This window comes from Anopheles cruzii, chromosome 3, assembly GCF_943734635.1.
Source record: "Anopheles cruzii chromosome 3, idAnoCruzAS_RS32_06, whole genome shotgun sequence".
Lineage (NCBI taxonomy): Eukaryota > Metazoa > Arthropoda > Insecta > Diptera > Culicidae > Anopheles > Anopheles cruzii.
Window position 1 is genome coordinate 79,323,157 of NC_069145.1, and position 18,549 is coordinate 79,341,705.

Genomic DNA, 18,549 nt, shown 5'->3' on the forward strand with positions numbered 1-18,549 from the left:
TCGGTGGTATTGGTGATCCCCGCGAGATCGCGCGCGCGCGAAGTATGCAACATCAGCGGTTTGAACTTCGCTTGGGCTTCGCGGCTGTGGACCCCCCCGGTTCCCCCATCACGTCGCGTCGCACACTCACACCAGCGGGCTCTCAGTGCCATTTAAAGAGCTCCCCCGACGGCGATCGACAGATGTCAAACTGGCCGGTCGCCATTGCGCGTTGGCGGCATCGTGGTTTTTGGTAAACATTCCGAGCTACCGGAGTTCAAACGTTTCTGGACATTTCTTCCACTTCCCAGTTCCAAAATGGAGGCGCCTGGTTTCGTGGGGCCAAAGGAAGCCAAAGCATCAGAACGGAAGCCAGCGGAAGCCGCGGCCGTCCCAGGGACAGGTTTGCCCGGGGGGATAGGCGGGTTCCAGAGAAGCTCTTGAATTCTTCACATTTTTTCTCTTCCAGCTCTACGTGTGCTGTGAGATGGTGTGAGTGTGACGTGCGGGCAATGTGTGTGTGCGTTTCGAGGCAGAGAGCACACGGGGACCGCGAGAGAAATCGCGATGGCCGTCGCCGCACCGCACGCTGGCGATCGTGAGCCCGCGCGAGGAGTGACGCGTTTTCCAGCGCGGCGACGAATTCGTATCAACAATCGCGCGCTACGAGGAAGTGGCCGCACCACCTTCGCCTTCGATCCGAAGAAAACTCGCCACTCGCCGAGCCTAATAAAGAGGGAGAGAGAGAGAGCATACTCGAGAGCATAAAAACAGCGTGCACCGAGTCCGGAGCATGTTCCGGAACCCGACCGACCGATCGTTTGAAAAAGAGTTGAATTCGACTCGCGCTCGCCGTGGAATTCCGGACGCTGGGAGTGGGGTGCCAGAGTGGGACAGCGACACGATCGGACGGGTCCGCAGCGGAGACAAGCAGAGTGGAAGCTGGCGAGATGGCGCGAGGCTTATGTTGCCGTCTAAATTATTCGGTATTCTTTTTCCCCCGGATGGTCCCGGATTTTATCTTTCCCCACACGGGAGGGGTCCACCTGGCCACCCTTCCACCCAGCCAACCAGCCAGCCTACCAGCCGGACCGATCTCCGATCGCGTCGTTTCCTTATCATCATGCCAACCTCGGGGGTGCGTCTGTGTTGGTGTGCCGTACGTCCCGCTCCGACACTCGGCGCATTCTCCGCTCCGGCCGGATTGCTTTCTTCGTGCTCTTCGTGCTGCCATTTGGTATTTCCAATTTTATGTTTTCCTGCCCTCCGCTTCTTCTTCTTCGTCGGGTTCGGGTTCCTTTTTAACATCGATTTTTGCCCTTTTCTTCGCTTCGCCTTCGCCGTGTTCCTCGAGATCGAATGTTTCGTTTTCGGGCCGCGGGTCGCGGGTTGGCGCGCGCGCCCCCGTACACAACCGCTCCTAAAGGTTGCTGCCTCGCGTTTGTATTGCCATTTCTCCTTCTCTGTCTCTCTCTTTCGCGCCCGTTCAGCGCGGTGTGTTTATGTTGGGTTATGTTTCCTGAATCTTGGGCGCAGCGCGCTTTCGCAGCTGCTGCTGCTGCCGTCAGGACCGTCAGGCCAAGCGGACAGGATTTTGGATGAAATTTTTGTCCGCTCTCTCGTTCACTCGCCCCGGGACCCAGCAAAAGGGGGATTTCCTTACGGCGTTCGATTATCACGATCCACGCCGGAACTCACGGCGCGATGGAATCTATGGTTAGGAAATTGCGTTGGTTGGAATTTTATCGCTTTTCCCGCGTCCCGCGCGATCCCTTTTTCGACATCTCCATCCGCTGTCCGCCGTCGCAGAATCAATCTGCCGGACAGGCCGGGCCTGACCCAGTCGCCGGACGGTCCGAGATTCCTAACAGGATTCCTGCAAATCGATTTCCTTCGCTACTGCGGGCCCGGAATGTTACACGCAGCATAGGGATCGTGTTAATGGACATAACCTCGTTTTTTGCCTTTCTTCGCCGTCGAGCCTATTCTGAGGTAATTCTGAGGCACGATTTGAGTGCTTATTGTTTTCCGTCCGTCCGTCCGTCCGTTCCCGGCTTGACCGAGATCCCCGGTGGACCGCGATCCCCGGTGGCCGGCCCAGGCTCGGCGATAGAAATTGATTTTCGCTCGCCCGGCCACCCGCCCGCTCGGGATGACCTTCTTCGCTGATGTTCGATTTGATCGACATTGAAAGAAGCTCCCCGCTGTGCCCGGCCCCACGAGAAAGCGCTCCACCCCCCTCCGACATCCTGGCATCCCGGACACTGAAGGAACTGATGGCGCGCAAGACAGGAACGGCCCGATCACTTTGGTGGGTCGCTCCCCGCTTGATGGATCGCTAAGTTCACACTTTCTGGCGCAACCGCGTTTGGCCTTCGCAACCGCGGTACGGGTTCGAGGTCACCGAGGCCTCTCGGCCGGACAGCTCCACCTGCTGACCACCGGCACCTCGGAACAAAAACCCATCATCATTCGTCTGCATTCCACGCGGCGCGGCTAACGCATGACGTGACGTTGGCGTGACAGCCTCAAGACGACGCACGGAGGGTATGCGGTACCCGGACGGACCGATGGAAGGCTTTGTTGCCGGCGGCCGCAATTTCGGCGGATTATCGCCGGCGGCCGCGGGCTTTCATTCCAGGGTGGGTATCAACCGTGGCGCGTTTATGATGATGATGACAACGGCCCCCGGTTGGTAGAAAGTGCAACCCGTGGAGAGCAGTGCTTCGGGAAACCCTCGATCCGGGGCCTTCAATCAAATCGTCTTCGTCGTCGTGGATTCGTCGTTCAATATTGTTTCCAGATTGTCGCTTGCACGGCCCGTCTTGGAGGTGACGGGGCCACCCGTTCCCGTTTAACGATGAGCACTCACTCACTTTTACTGCTAAAAGCCCAACAGCCCACCGGGCTGGGTGGTGATAAAACTTCTTGCTGAGGATGAACGAGGCCATCGAACCCGGCGTGGTGGTCACATAAAATGATGATCGTTTCATAAAATTTCCCTCCACGAGATCCGTGGCCGGGGCCCCATCTCACGGAAAGAATTTTGTTTTATGTGTCTTCCCCGGGTTTTACGAAGGCCAATTTCGGAGTGTCTTCTCTGGCCCGCGACGACAACAATGTTGCAATACGATCATGATCGACGACACGAGCCGCCCGGGACCCGGGGCGTCCGGGTTCTTTCACCCATCGCCGGACCGGGCCGGGGGATTATTGGCTCAGCTTAGCGAGGTGCTGAAGGACGAGCATTTATGGGATGGCCACGCCACACGGTCCGGTAGCGCCGAGTCACACGAATAAACACCATTTTATACTCACACCCCGAGCGAGCGAGAGAGAAAGAGAGATAGCGTGGTATTTTAATGGCCCACGGGCGGGCCCACGCTGGCTCCTTATTAAATTTCATATCATTAACGGGCCAGGCCCCAGGAACCAGGAACGTCGCCTGACGTCGGGAGAACATTGTAGCCCGGCTCCGGCGACATTGATCGTAATCGTGAGCGATCGCTGTGGAATGTGCGTTTTGAGTGGCGAGTGACCCAAAAGAGGTCGCCCGTAAAGGACCCTGCAGTCGAGGAGGGACGCTTCCGCGTAAGTTCGGTCCCGGGCGATGGCCGGGATCATTAGCACGGAAATCAATTAAAATCCAATCACCATACGATCGGCTCGCACCCGGGCCGTACAATGTTTGCGCGGCGATTCTGGTGCGTGCGATCCGATTGCCGGCATTCTACCGGGCCACCGGCTCGAATTAGTGTCACTCGAGCGTCCGTGATGCCGTGGCTCGCGTTAGATCGCTCCAATCATGCCATATACCGTTTTAAGCCATCCCGGGGCGTCGATTGGGCGCGCCTTCGGGCCCATTTTAGGCATCTCGTTTCGCTGCCGCTTCCCGGTGCCGGGGTGCCAGGGCGCTGCAACAATGTCGTCGGCCTGTGTCGTCGGCGCGTCACCATCGGAATGTCTGTCTGTGGCCCGCGGGTCCCGGGACCGGGTGGAATGCAGAATTATCACGAAACATTTATGCTTTCCAGCCCGCCAGCCAGCCGGCCGGCCGGCCGGGGACGGGCGGCGTTGAATTAACGCCCATCTCGCAGCAGCAGCAGCCCGCGGTATGCGACTTAATGCGTCCCTCCGCGGGAAGAAGGAATGCGCGCGCGAGCCACAAAATGGCCACGCAGCAACCTCGTTTGTGACGCAAGAGGCTCTCGGAACCGGGCGGAGCAAGCGGAGATCGTGACACACACACACACACACTGATCAAGGGGCAGAGAAATCCTTCCAGCCCCCCGAGGGAGGACCTGGAAACCAGCCTGACACGTATGCAAATTTGGCGGCCACTACGGCGGCGGACACGAAGCGCGAGACGCAGGACTGTTTGCACGCCACGCCACGCCACGCCAGCGGGAAGATGGTTGACTGACGGGCGCGCTGGGGCTGGGCTGGGGATTTGCTTTCGGGTTTCGGGACTCAGACTGTGATCATACTTTTTTCCAGTTCCGTGGCTGCGTGTCGGGTTTTTAAAAATCGTCTCCAAGTTCCAGCCAGCGCTCGGTAAGCGGCTTTACGGCCCCCCGCGCCGTCCGCGCTCGAACTGCCGAAGATGCCAAAATAATGCCAACGAAAACGGCTGCAACATTGTTGAATGGGGGACCCTCTGGACCAAATGGGAATGGGAAACGCAGCGAGCAACAAGCCAAGACAAAAAAACGAAACAAAATGTAGGATAAGGCTAAAAATACGAATAAAATACGATACGAGCGCACGGAAAACATGGGCCCGCCACGCTCGAATGTGGGCTCCGGGTCGCGACGGGCCACGGAAAAAGGAATGCGATCGGGTGGCTGGCTGGCGGGGGGATTTAAAGTGTTGTTGGCCCAGAAATCCCGTGGCGCGACACAAAAATAGGGGCAAAAAGAAGTGGGCTTTTTCGGGGCTTGAGCCACCATTGAACGTTGGCCATTTTGGCCGGACCACGCATCGCTCCGGAGAGGTGAATGAAGACCGTACCTGGAGTGGTCCTGGGGCATTAGACATCCCCAGTTTTTGCGACGCCTGGAGGTTCTGAGGATCGGTCCACGAGCTCCGTGTAGATGGGATTACGAAATCAGCGTCGGATTAGAAGCATAATTCCGTCGCAAAAACGCGGCTAAATGTTGAAAATGGTCGCCGCGCAGAAATCGAAGCCACAGAGCGAACCACTTCCACTGGCCACTATTTGATTTATAATGGTCGCTAATGGGCACGACAGATTGGCCCTCGAGATAAGCGAGCGATCCAAAAAAAAAAACCAAAACGGGAACTCCAAACCTGAACACGACGCGAAACACGGCTTCCGCTGGGTCGGGTCGGTGGCGATAGGAATCTACTAGCATCGAGGGGCCGGGGCGTTAGTCGCGATTTCGTCGCGCCGGACGACATCTGGGTCAGCTCCGGGAGACCGGGAAGATACCGATGCCGATCACACACAGAAGATTTCAATGATTCATGGAGCGAGGAACCCAGGTGTCGTGGCGTGAAAGCATACGTGGCAGGCAGCACCGTGATTGGCAGCACCGCCGTCGTCGGGTCGTGTTGGCCATCAGATTTCAAATGGAATGCCAATGCCCCGACCGACATTTTCGACATTAAACCGAAATTACCAACAATGCCAATCCATTTGGGGTGCAATCCTGTGGAGGCTGTGGCCCCGGACCCCGGTGTGGAATGTGGTGAAGAGTGTGAAGTTTGAATTTTATGGCGGGAGCTGGCAACACTGAAACGATCTTACCGCGCGCGATGATTGCGATCGCGTCCCGCTTGATCGGTCGGTCGGAAATCGAGACCGTTAAATGCTTTTCACACCAGAGGCCCTTTCCCGGGCCGGGTTTGGGTCTGGCTTTTAAGGGTGCCTCGTTCTTCTCGTTCGGTTTTTAGTGGCATTGTTCCGCCGTGCAGGTCGGAGGAGCACGCGCGCTTCCCGGACTGGCTCCAGTGGGTCTACAAAGAGCATTTCAATGTTAATCCGGGATAAAGCGGGTGCAGCTCGACCGTCCTCCGCACCGCCGCCCCGCCGGGAAAGTCTTTCTGCCGGCGTACGGAACGCCACCGTAAACCAACAAAGGGGCCAAAATTATTGCACCATTAATAGGGTTAAAATATTGATTACATTATTTCGCGCAGTAACGATGCTTTTATCGAACGCCCTTTACGACAATGCGACGCACACACGCGAGCGAGATGCGCGCTGCAGAGCTGACCTAATTGACACTGCACCCCTGTGGGGATTCGCAGTTTAATAACTGTGATTACCGGGCAGCCGCAGTAACTCCCGAGCGCAATAACTCTTCCTTGCGCCGTCAAACGGTAGCACGGCACACCTTTTATTGGTGCACTAAAAATTGCGAGAACATCTGCACCGGCCTCGGGATTCCTTTCCCGGGGACCGGCGGGGGGGGAGTCGACCCAACATCCTTGTCCTCGTTTGGCATCCGGCTTCGCGGACGCGAAATTACAGCACTCCGCCGCGCGCGCAGTCGCATTCACGCGGAGGATGGACTTTCTTTCGAATTTAAATATCGAATTACGGGGTCCGGGAAATCGGTGCATTCACGCAATTCCGCACAACCGGCGAAGAGATGGACAGGCCAGGGCGCATCCACGACGATGAAGGGGGGCGCTTTTGACGACAGGAAATCGATCTCCATTAGTGCGCGTCCTCCTTGCCTGGGGTCCAACGGGGTCGTGGCCGAACCCGAAAACAACAGACGCAATAAATAGCAATTACATTACTGCCCGTTTTGTGGCCTGGCAATCTGGTGAAACGATGTGAAAAGTCTTGGTTGCCGATTTTTTCCGATCCGGTTGCATCAAATAGCTTCATTTATTTGGGGTCAACGGATTCCCCAATTTTTCCTGTCCAGAAACCGAACCAGGAACAAGGACCAATAGATTAGAATTGAACTTGTACCTATAAACGCATTTCTTTAGTGCAAATGCAAACCCTAACCTCGAAGACGATCGGAAATGCTGAAAGGTTCTCGTTTGAAGGGCGATTAAAAGTCGTACAGCACCCGAAACATGGATCCTGGCTCCCTCGGCATTGACTCCAAATGGGCCAGAAAAAGTAGCGAAGCGTACTGAAGCCACATGGCCGCGGTGCTGTGATTTCCCAGCTCACCCTGCCTCGTGGCGTGGAGTGACGACGGCCCGGGGTGGTGTAAAACAGGCGTTTTAACAGCAACAGGGAGAGCGGCGGCGACGGCGGTAGGAAAGCAGCGATGCATCGCGCAATTAAACATTTCCTTAATAAATTAAACAACACGAGTAATGGTCGGTTTCCGTTGTCAGTCGCGTTGCATTTGACGCGGTGCAACGCCGCCCCGCTTATCAGCTCAGCTTTTGCGCTCCGCTGCTCCTCCGTTTGGTTCCGAGGCCTGTTTTACATGAGCCCCCCGCACCCTTCGACTCGATCAACCGAAGCATGACCGACGACGGCGACGACGACGACGTGTGTGTGTTGTGTTATGCTTTCGCTGGTGTCCAGTGGTTGTTTTCGGAGAGTTTCTTCTTAAATCGTCAAATGGCATCCTGGCTCATATAACCCATCATTTCGAGCTCGGCCGGCAGCTTCTGCCACGGCTCGGTCCACGGCAAGATGTGCGAAATTAAAATGCAAAACCCTCCCAACAACAACAACAACAAAAAGAGAGAAGATATGCAAATAACTGGTTGACATCGAAACTCAGCGCGCTCGATCGTATTACGATCGCCACCTTTCGTTCGCTACGCATAGTTTTATTTTTTTGACCGAGCCGAACAGAGCCTGTTTTTGGCCCGGTGTAACTGAGGCGAAGATCACAAAATGTGTCACATTTGAAAACAGGCTCCGAGTCGGACCGGAGAATTTGGTAGCCGTCCTGCCTTAGCTCGATCGATCACACACGCTGACCGTTTGTGAATGTCGCGCGAGTTTTGTAATAAATTGAGCAGTCTTTTGCAGTTCGCCCCGAAACAATCCTGCGCACGGCGATAAAGGCCAGCGGCGATTGCTACAGACCAGCGCACACGTGGGTACACGGGACACACACAAAAAATGGTGCACTTTTGGCGCGCGCAGCATAGATCCTAGTAGACTGAGCGCCCCGAAACGTGTGCGCCCCGAAGCGTTGCGAGATTGCCGGTTACGGCGCAAGGCGCAAAAACCGGCGAGGAAGCGCGTCCGTCCGTTGTTGTTTCGACCGGCCGTTTTTATTGTTAACTCCCCATCACGCTCTCTCTCTCTCTCTCTCGCTCTCGCACTCTGTCTCGCTTCAGCATAACGTGACGATCCACTCGAGAGACGCGCGTTGTGTTTGTTGTTTCGCCAGCTCCTTTTCGCCACCATTTTTTTCTCGGTCTCTCGGTTTCAAGGCTTATTTATTTCGGGATGCTGCGAGCGGGGCACCAAATTTGAGTGCGAAAGGGGAGCCGAAGAGAGGGCGGGGAGGGACCCGTTTGGCGCGACGCGCGCAAAAGGCGCGCGCAAACCCGGCGCGCAGCTTTCGTCCTCTTTCACCGTCCGTCCGTGGCGACGCGGCGCGAGTGGCTGCCGCGGGGTCTTTGACCTCGATGCGATGCTCCCCGCGGCAGGCACACGGACGCCCGGCACACGTACACCTGGCCGGGCTCCACCCTATCAGGCCAGAGGTACGCACCGAGCGTCAGCCACCCAGTGTGAGCGCGCGCGCGCGCGCGAGACGCAAGATTCTTTCTGGGGAGGCCGGAGGGCGTCCCCCTCAGCCCCTCCAGCCTCTTGCCTTGCTGCCGCTGCCCGGATGCCGGGTGGACACCTCGCCTGGGCCTGGGCTGGTCGTTGCTTTCTCGCGGAGATGGAGACTGAAAAAATAAATAAAATTTGATAAATTCCGCCTCGACGCAGTTGATAACATTATACACATTACGGGTTGGGGTGTGCGCTGGGTCGACGAGGGGGCCGATGTGGGGGGATAAATTCCTTTTGCGCCGGCTGCCCCGGCTTGCTGACGGCGACGACGACGACGACGACGACGATGTCGATCGCGATCTTTATTCGATGCCGGAGTTGCTGGCGGAGTTTAAAGTGCGAGGTGATCGGTGAAATTATCATCCACCCTGCCACCCCAGTTGGCCCCATTCCACCACCGAGGGGGGCGGGTTTGGGGATCATCTCGTGGGCATCATCATCATTATGGTTATCCGCGCGCGCAAAGGCTTCGATATGATCGATCGGAACTGTCGCCGTCGATCGTCGCGTCAGTTTTCACCGAAACACGGTTCGCTCGAAGGTTCGCGGTTCGTTGACAAAAATGCGTCAATGATCTGTTTGTGACCCTCATTTACCCGAGGGGGCCCTCGGTAGAGGTAACCAGAAACCCAGCGGTCCGGGTTGGGTTACGCTAATCGATCGTGGGTTGTGGGATCGTCCCGAAAACGGGATGCCTGCCATAACCTTGAGCCGTTGACCCCCGGAGTGGACTGGGAGTTTGGAATTTGGTACTCAACGCGCGATGCGTAGCGGAGGTATTCGAAGAATGTCTGCCCATTTTCTCACCACCAACTTTTATAGGGGCCCTGGGCCCTCCGTACGCGAGTTCGTTAGAATTCTAATCTCCTTGCCAGCTTATCCGCGACTAGAAGTCGAATCCTTTCTGCCCGTCCGTGGAATATTACGCAACCCAAGATCTCGAGGGAAGATCTCGCAGGTTCGCGCAGGGATACGCCGCCGAGTCCGGGACGGGTTGTCGCGTTTTGCTCCTGGGCCCGACCGAATCTGGAATATCGATCTTCTGTTCTTCGCTTCGTTCTGAGTCCGATTATATCCACCGATACGAGAGAGAGAGAGAGAGGGGGAGAAGGATCGGAACAAGAAGAACACGGCGAGATGGAAATAGATTCCCAAAAATGCCAACTCGGTCTTGTCGGGGGCCGGGAGATCGAGAACCCTCATCATCATCATCATCGTCACGGACGTGGTGTCCGCCTGCCGTCCGGGGCATATTATATGAATCGAGTGTCAGTCGAAAGCTGTCAGACGAATATTTGCTATCGGAACACATTAATAAATTATCTTTGCCGATTTGCCTTTCGTTCGGTTGGTTCTTCGGATTGCTTCCTTCCCTCGTTCGTTCGTCGATTTTCCAACTTCTTCGCCGTTGCGTGTTCGGGGATTCGATTTCGTGGCGAATGCTTCGCTTTATTACCGATCGGCCGATTCGATTGGGGTCGAAGAAAAATTACCAATAACAACGCGTGGATCCTTATCGAACGAAGTGGGCGACGATGATTTAGACCACAAGAGCCACAAATTCATTCTGCTTTCGGTGCGGTACTGACACCGGTAGATCGTAGATCCAATTCCAAGCCGGTTTTTGTGGCCGATCGCACCGAACTAATGAGCAGCCAAATCGGAATCCACGGGTCTGAAACTGGTCCCAACCATTAGTCGTCGCCGGGTCGCACACACACACACAACCTGAGGAACCATTAGCATCGTGTAGTCTCTAAAAATAAAAAGCCCAAACTTTACTGGCAGCGATCGGATTTTTTTCGTTTGGCTCCCCGGATGGACCACGGACCCCGCGAAGGTGTTATTGGAAGTTTTCGATAAACTTCAGGTTGTGTCCGATTTCGTCGCTAGCCGGGAGTGCGGTTCGGGCCGCCTGAAGGTAGGACTTCGCTTTCGGGTACTGCTTCTGGCGGGCCACTAGGACGGCCATGTTGTTGAGGGCGGCCCCGTGCGTTCCGTTGGCCGCGATGCAGAGCCGCAGACAGCGGCGCGCCAGATGGATATCGCCGGTGGTCTGTACGGAGGATACGGGACGGGGTGAGATTTCTCTAGATGCCAACTCTGGTCCACCAAACAGCTTACCAGCGCCACGAAGCTGAGATTGTACCAGAGGTCGGCCCGCAACTCGGTGCCGGTGGCCATGCGCAGGGCACGCTGAAAGCACGGAAACACCAGATCGAGCTGACCACCGTACAGGCAGCACAGGCCAATGTTGCAGTACAGCTCGGCACTGTGACCTCCGAGGGCCAGGATGCGGCGGTAGTACAGTAGCGCCGTTTCCGGTTGGTTGGCGTAAAAATAGCTGACCGCGATGCAGGCCAGCGCCTCGGTGTTCATCGGATCCAGGGCCGAGATCTGGCGGTAGCGGCGCACCGACACGTTCAGGTTGCCGACCAGCTCCTGGATGCGGGCCTGCTGCGTCAGCAGGGTGATCTCGTTCGGCAACCGCTCCAGACCCTGGCGACACACTTCGAGGGCCGCCGTCGGTTGGTCAATCTTGAGGTAAATACGGGCCATCAGGAGCACCACGTCCGGGTGCTGCAGATCCTGCAGAGCCGCCCGGAGGTACGGTTCCGCTTCCCGCGGACTTCCGGTGGCGATCAGACAGCGGCCCTTCTGGGTATTCCACCACCAGTCACTGACCATATCGGCACTGGCTTCGTCGACACCCCGCCTATTCAGCACCGCATCGCACAGGGCCATCGCCTTCGGGATGTCGCCCTCGTGGTAGTAGAGATACTGGAACAGCGGCTTCGACAGGGCGTCCTTGCTGGCGTACTTGTCCGGGTGGAGCCGGGAGATGTGGAACAGCGGGCCGGTGGGATCGCCGGCCGCAAACATCGACGCCGACCCGAGCCGCATCTGGCGAGCGGATCCACCGGCGGTTCCGGCGGTACGGGATGCGGTCCGAGGTGCCGTCCGATTGCCGAGCGTCGATCCGGGACGCTGCAGGGAAAGGGTCCCTGGGCGTGACTGCCGAAGAGAGAGAGAGAGAGGATGAGTGAGCCGTGGCAGGCAGTAGTTATTAATATGATTTTGATTACAATGCCCGTAATTGGCCGGCCGGTTCCGGTGCGTGGCCGGTTGGTGGTGGCGGTGCCGGTGGCCGCTCCGCTCCCGGTTGTCGGTTTGGCCGTGCGGAGCGAGGTGCCAGGCCGGGGGGCGGTGGCGATCGTCTGCGTGTCCAAAATATCCTCTGGAATGGCGAAAGGCGAGCGAGCGTCGCACGTTAAGACCTCGCGAACGCGATGGATATAATTTGGGCAAAATTTTATTCTTCTTCCTCCGCTTCCACGCTCCTCTTCGGGGTCTTCGGCAAAGGGATTTTCGGGAGAGAGGGGTTTCGCCGAGGTTGATCTTCAGGAAACCATTAGCAACAATCCTGCTAACGAACGAACGAAGCCGGGGCCGGGTAAAAGGATATTGGGCGGTGGAGCATAAAATTAGCCCAAAAGTAATCGTTTGGTCGTTGGGGAGGCAACTTAGAAAAGTATCGAAACGATAGAGCGATATAATTATTAAATTCTTCTCCCGGGGTCTTTTGTGAAATTGGACATTCTTATGGGTAGTTATGAGGTGCTGGAGATGGCTTCTCGTCAGTTTGTGAGTAGATTTTGTAGTTCCATTTAAATACAGTTTTGGCGGGACTCGACGCGAATCTATACCAAGCTAACCCTTGTGGTTGTGACCGAATGTTTTCCAAAAAAAAGGTATTGTTTTTTTTATTGGAAAACTTGCACTCTGAAACCTTCTTTTTGACAAGTTTTTAATCAAACTGTAATATGATAAAAGCTAAACCAGAATTCTGGTTGCATTATGATGGCCGTTGAAGTTGTGGAAAGCGATAACAGATAAGAAAGTCCAGTTCAATTAAACAGTCCGTCACCCTTAACTGTTGGCCGTAAAAAGCAAATTAAAAATAAAATAAAACATTTAAACAAAGTTAATACGACTCGGCATCGTTGGCGTACGTCAGTTGGGCAGATTATGGAAATGACACGGAATTACATGGCAAAGGGCCAACCCAGAGAAACATCAGAAGCCAAACCAAACGATCGAAGCATGCTGAGCGGCGAATTCCAAAACGCCACACGAACCGGCGGTTGCTGCGATGAAAAGAAAAATACGAGCTGTTTTTCAGCCAGAATGATGTTGCTACTGTACTGCTGCTGCCGGTCTCGGGAGCCGCCGGCTGGCCAAGGACTGGCTGTCCCGGGGTTTCGAGGCTCGAGTGGCAGTCCTGACCGCAGGCCAAAGCACAATAGGAGCAACAAAAAGATATGTGTGCCAACAGCGCACCCGCGTGTGTGTGTGTAGGCAAATGTGCGGGGCCGATTTGGGGCTCCCGAAAAGGGGCAAAAAAGAGCAGAATGTGAAAACTGAAAACGGGAGGAGGCTGCCACTTCGCGTAACAAAAATGAGAAGCACCGAAAAATATGTATAATAATAATCAAGATAAAGGATGTGCATGTGCATAAATAAATGTAAAGATACGAGCGGAGCGCGGAAAGAATGGACAGCAAAAAGGGACGGCCAAAACCGAGGGAGAGAAGCAAAAAACAAACGGGAAGAAATCCGAGGAACACGGGCCCTCGAAAAAATGCTGGAAGGTGAAAAAAAGCTGGAGAGCGAAACTGGAAGAAAAACGAAAAGAAAACGGCAAAATAAACCCTCCAACCTGGGGTTCCCGGGAGAAAGGAATTCCGGGGCTCCGGGGAGGCTGCTCCGGGCCGGGGGTCGGACGAGAGAGAGAGAGACGGAGAGTGCCGGATAATTCATACATTGGCTACGTTACACCCCTTTGTGGCCGGCGGGCATCGAAATACCACGGATCGGGACCAAGACCGGGGCTGCCTGTTGTCCGGTCCGGTCCTGGAGCCGAGAAGATTTCGGACTTCGGACTTCTCATTCTTGCCCCACGCTCCGGCCAATGCAGCAAGGCAAGGATCCAACGAGTAGACAATGATGCAAGCAACGCAACAGCGGCAGCAACGGTGAGGTAATGCCACCTTTCTGGACGCTGGAAATCGGTTTTCGGGCGTCCTTCTTGGCCCGCTTTTCACTGGGCCCCGTTTTTGGCGCAACGGAATGCAGCAGAAAGTGCGGAAGGAAACGAAAGGAAAAAGGTGAGCAAAGAGAACGAGAGAGAGAGAGAGAGAGAGCGAGAGGGGGAGAACGAAAGGAATCCGAACCCTGCACAGGTCGCGCCACGGCAAGCCGAAATACCTGCAACATCATCGTCTGCCTCGAAATCGTCGATGTAAACTCGCTGGGTCATAGATCTCATTTTCAGCTCCCAAGGACCTTGATGAAGGGCATCACGCTGCAGCAGGACGTTGCACACCTCGATGCACTCATCATATTTCCGTCGACGGAATAATGATATGGCAGCGAAAAAATTGTCCATTATATAATTTGCTCGTCGTCTCGTTCGCCTTCGTTCGCAGGCGTTGGGTTTGGCGTTCTCTCGGTTCGGCTGCAGGCCTTAATGCCTCAGCTTCGGCACGTCCTTGTTTTGGCGTTGCTTCCGTTTTGCGCTGTTTTTGAAGGTTTTTGGGGCTTGACGCGGTTTTTTTTGGTCTCCTGCGGTCGCCGCTTCGTTTTTGGGTCGAACCCCTTTTCGCTTGGCGTGTTTTCACTGCCGGCAGATGATGCTCCTCCGATCGGTTGCTGGAGCAGGCGGTCCACCGGTTTGAATGCCTTCTTTGTGCCGCGTTGATTAGACAGTGGTTTGGGGTTGTGATTCGCGTTACACGCGTGTTTTCTTTTCGTTTGACGATCCGACGTTTTCTTCGAGCTTAGTTTTACCTGCGCTTTTCAAGATGTGTTTTGACAGCTTTGGAATAAGTTAATTAAAATAAAATCAAAATACTGCGCGCCCAAGAGGCGACGGATTCGAATACGGTCAGCACTTGGACTACTTCGTTTTCCTTCGCACGCTTTTGACAGTTTCTTGTTGTTAATGTTGTTTTCGTCTCCATAGCAACTGCCGGGTGGACCATTTTGAACGCCGGTTCCGATGGTGGCGCTGCCTAAAGAACCACAAAACATACATTTCCTGTTTTTATGTACATGCTGAAGTGGATTTGTTGCCAATGTTTCGCATATTTCGGTCAATTTTCCGTTTTTTGCGTTTTTCAAATGCGCACTTGACGCATTCAAACAAGCGATTGGCGCGTCACCTAGCGGGCAGTCGCGGCGGCTACATGAGCTTTCGACCGGATGAAAGCTTTTGAACGCACGCTTTGCTAGGGTGGCTCTAACATATTTTCTTGTGCAAGAATTCGAATTCGATTCATTATTTCAAATTGAATATTTTGAGCTCAAAAAAAGAAAAAAACAAATCGAATGATAGTGGCTTTTAGTCCTTTCCTTTCATCCTTCTACGTTGAATGAGCGCAGAAGCAGGAGTAGAGGGTCAACCGCGAATATCCGTGTAATGGGTTTGGTCTAAATTATTGCTCAATTTAACAAGCAGAAGTTTTAAATGTGTTTGCCGCCGGTTTTTGTCGCGTTCCTAAACTGTTTAAGTTTGATGAAAAATTTGCAGCTCTTTCTGTTTCCACAAAAACGTCCTCTAACCACCGCTCAGCCATGACAATGGCTAGCCTTGTGCCGTGGACCATCCCTTCGATGGATTTTTATCTATTCACAATCGTCCGTCCGCGAGGTTTTTCGTCCTCTCATTTCGTAGAAAATGTAGCAGCGCTGTCCGCTAGGGCCATCTTGCTGGATGTGACGTGGATTTTCCTCGCGCCGTAGTTGTCGCTCGTCAAATATTTTACGCCTCGTTTAACGGGAAAACTTTGATGAAACGGGACCGGTCCGGGTCCGTGTGGGAAGGATTTTCTGGTACTTTTTTCGTGCCACTCATCGTGCGGTCGGTCGGTTTCACTTTCGCTAGGACCATATTTGGAGCTTTTGTCGTGTTTCATTCCGGTTGATCATTGTTGACGTGATGGCAAATGAAATCCGGCGGTCATGATAAGCACATTTGTCGTGCCTGAAAGGATTTGCTTTCGCCGGAAAAAAGGTGTAAAGCAAATCAAGTCACTCCAAATCAAGTTGTAGTGCCCAAAGTTTGTCTTCCGATGCTGGGGACTGTCTTGAGGGCGATGGTCCGTTTTGGCGGGAAACTTTCCGCAACGTTTGGTGGTTTTTTTGTGGCCCACAATGGTGGCGTCTGAAATGACGAAAGAACGAAATAAATCTGGCGCGCAAACGAAATAAGCAAACTGAAGACGGTTACAGAGAGAGTGAGAGCCAGAGAGACCGCAAAAAGCCGTGCTAAACAATGCTGCTGACAAGATTGATCGAAATCGCCTACCACTTACGGCTGGGTTTTGCAGATTTATTTCTGGGCGGGCTCGGTTATTCACTGTCCCGAGATCGATGTAGTTTTAGCGTCTTCATCGCTCAAAGCTTTCAGGCCTCTGGCCGAAGGCCGCACGACGATGGCGACCGAAATTAAGAGCTCCATCAATAAGCAATCAAGTGTATACGAGGCACTCCGGCGGTGTGGCGGCGAGTCCTTCAGTGTTTCGACTTTTTTCGGCCCCAATATTTATCAGCTCCTTTTGACCACCAATCGCCACCGACGGCGAGACATCGTCTAGCGGCATGGACGATCCTCAAGGGCAAGGGCGCGCGAACGGTGGCCATTTTCTCCGGAACACTAGGAGGACTCGAGACGGGGTTTGCACAGCGTTTTAGTTTTTCTTTCGTCAACAGCGAACAGGAAGAGCTTTCTCGGAAGTGCGCCGAAATCGAAGCTGATCAGCGGCCCACCATCGGTTTGAGTAATGAATGGGGCGAATGAGAAATATGCTTCGGTGAAGACGGGCGAGACCAGTCTGTCGAACTTAATCGGAACGATTGTGTTTAATCAGCGTTACGGGTGAAAGAAGCGCTTTGTAAGAGAGCGTGTGTGTGGGGAAATTACCGGGAATCGATGGGAAACTGTGAACGGTGGAAATTGGTGCTGTAAGTAAATGTTTGATTCGCTTTGCTCATAGATTGAATTTCGCCGGATTTTAAACAGATTTACGAAAGTAGCAAAGTAAATATTGGTTCAAAATGGTGTTCAAGAAAAACTGCTCAAAAGATGGTTTGGTTTGATGTGACGAAAATGGCCCGAGGTTGTTGCTTTCTCCGAAGCAAACATGCTCACGCCTTGAGTTTCCTCATGCAAACAGCAGAAAATGGCCAAAATCGAGGTGCTTCTTGCGAACGTAAGAAGCATTTGTGTCCCGTGTCCCGATGCAACGTCGTTCACTTTGGCGCCAGATCCGCCAGACAGCAATCGAAGTTTTGTTTCGGGTGCGGGTCCTTTATCTCGCAGGACTCTTCTGCCAATTTGGGCACTAGACTATTAATAGTTCACGGTGTATCATGTGCAAAAATTGGTCTTTTGTTCAAAACATCTGCGGCTCTGCGGCACACTATCAACCCTCTCGGTGCTCTTGTTGCCACGGTCGGTCGCATGTTAGTCCTGATGCTGTCGTGTGCGCTTGCCTTTCTTCATGCAAAACACCATCCGATGGGTCCGAGGAGTTGCATTTCAAGAGTGCTTCTAGACGGGTCTTTTCGGGGTGACCACCATAATTTTCCATTGTTTCTCTGGCTTTGGGTCAGCGTTTTCAGTTCAAACCGTAACACCTGGGGCCAGTGTATCGCCTGGGGGAACGTGGTGAAGAAAATTGTTTTATTCTATTGTCTCATACGGTGCTACGGTGCTCAGTTCCAGGCTGCTCCTTAGTGCTTCCGACATCAAGCAAAGTGACAACAGGATAAGGAAAGAAAATCAGCTGAACAATAAAACTGTTGTGTCCTTTTCACGGTGAGTAAATTTGTTAGCATTTTCTTGAGACATTCCCGAAACATCCGGCTACTAGGCCCGGCTGGGAAAGAGGAACACACCGACGTTTATTATTCGGTACAATGAAACCAAGTCCAAAAGCATAACCATTGTGAATTAAGCATTTGGATGGTTTAAATACAATTCTGAAACATTCGAAGGCAAGATTTTAAGCAATTTTCCTTCAACTCCATGGGACAATAGTTGTTTTTATGCAATCTTAAAACTTTCGCATCCAAACAGTAGTCCTTTCCCGAGGTTGGTGGTAACCTGTGGGCCCTTATTTGACCCGTTGGTGGGTTTCGTAACAAGTGCTCGAGAAACCCTACGCGAACCTCTGCACAGAACTTTCTCCCTGAGTGCACTTTGCGCTGATGAACTCGAGTGATTTATGCAGATCTGTGCTCAGTCGTGGGTCTGTTCGTTGTTGTCGTTGACTCGACGGCAATAACCAACGTTGGGAGACCCTCTTTTACTGTGTCAACCTTTGTGCGATCCGTTAGGGGAACAAAATTTTTCGGTGTATTTGGTGCCCGAAGCAGCGACGCGATGCATACGCGACGTTGGAAACATGAATATTAATGCTGAGACAGCCGGAGAGGAGGCACAATCCTTGATCCGCTCGCAAAGGGTCGAGGGTGCATGCAAAATTGCTCCAAAGTAGGTGGCCACTGCAACAGGGCTTTCACACATCAAGGTGTTCAGGTTCCGGTGGCCAACTTCACGCGATGGACGGACGCCAAAGGGTCATCGTCTAACCAGATAAGCTGTTGCTCGTGTGGTTGCGGCGGATTCGAAGAAGACGCTCTACCGAAGACATTCCTGGGAACCGTTTGTGAAGGACCTGAATTAACATTCATCCCAGATTGAGGACGTCGGTGGCGATGCATACACTGCAAACGAAGTAAATGTTACTGTGGAACCAGCG

At 53.7% G+C, this 18,549-nt stretch overlaps 1 protein-coding gene across 1 annotated transcript; it reads right to left on the reverse strand.

The window, feature by feature from the left end:
- Positions 1-10,565: 10,565 nt before the first annotated feature.
- Positions 10,566-14,171, reverse strand: LOC128274099 (tetratricopeptide repeat protein 8). Its single transcript, XM_053012185.1, has 4 exons — positions 13,991-14,171; positions 11,809-11,960; positions 10,847-11,737; positions 10,566-10,778 (listed from the first exon to the last, which is right to left on the reverse strand). The coding sequence occupies exons 1-4, from the start codon at positions 14,169-14,171 to the stop codon at positions 10,566-10,568; spliced, it is 1,437 nt and encodes a 478-aa protein (XP_052868145.1).
- Between the last annotated feature and the right edge of the window lie 4,378 nt (positions 14,172-18,549).

Bases quoted from the DNA above. Each gene is read 5' to 3' on its own strand.
- LOC128274099 (XM_053012185.1), bottom strand. From the start codon at position 14,171: ATGGACAATTTTTTCGCTGCCATATCATTATTCCGTCGACGGAAATAT. The intron at 11,961-13,990 runs GTATTTCGGCTT...TCGCCATTCCAG, and splicing joins GGCAGACGATGATGTTGCAG to AGGATATTTTGGACACGCAG. The intron at 10,779-10,846 runs GTAAGCTGTTTG...TCCTCCGTACAG, and splicing joins ATCTCAGCTTCGTGGCGCTG to ACCACCGGCGATATCCATCT.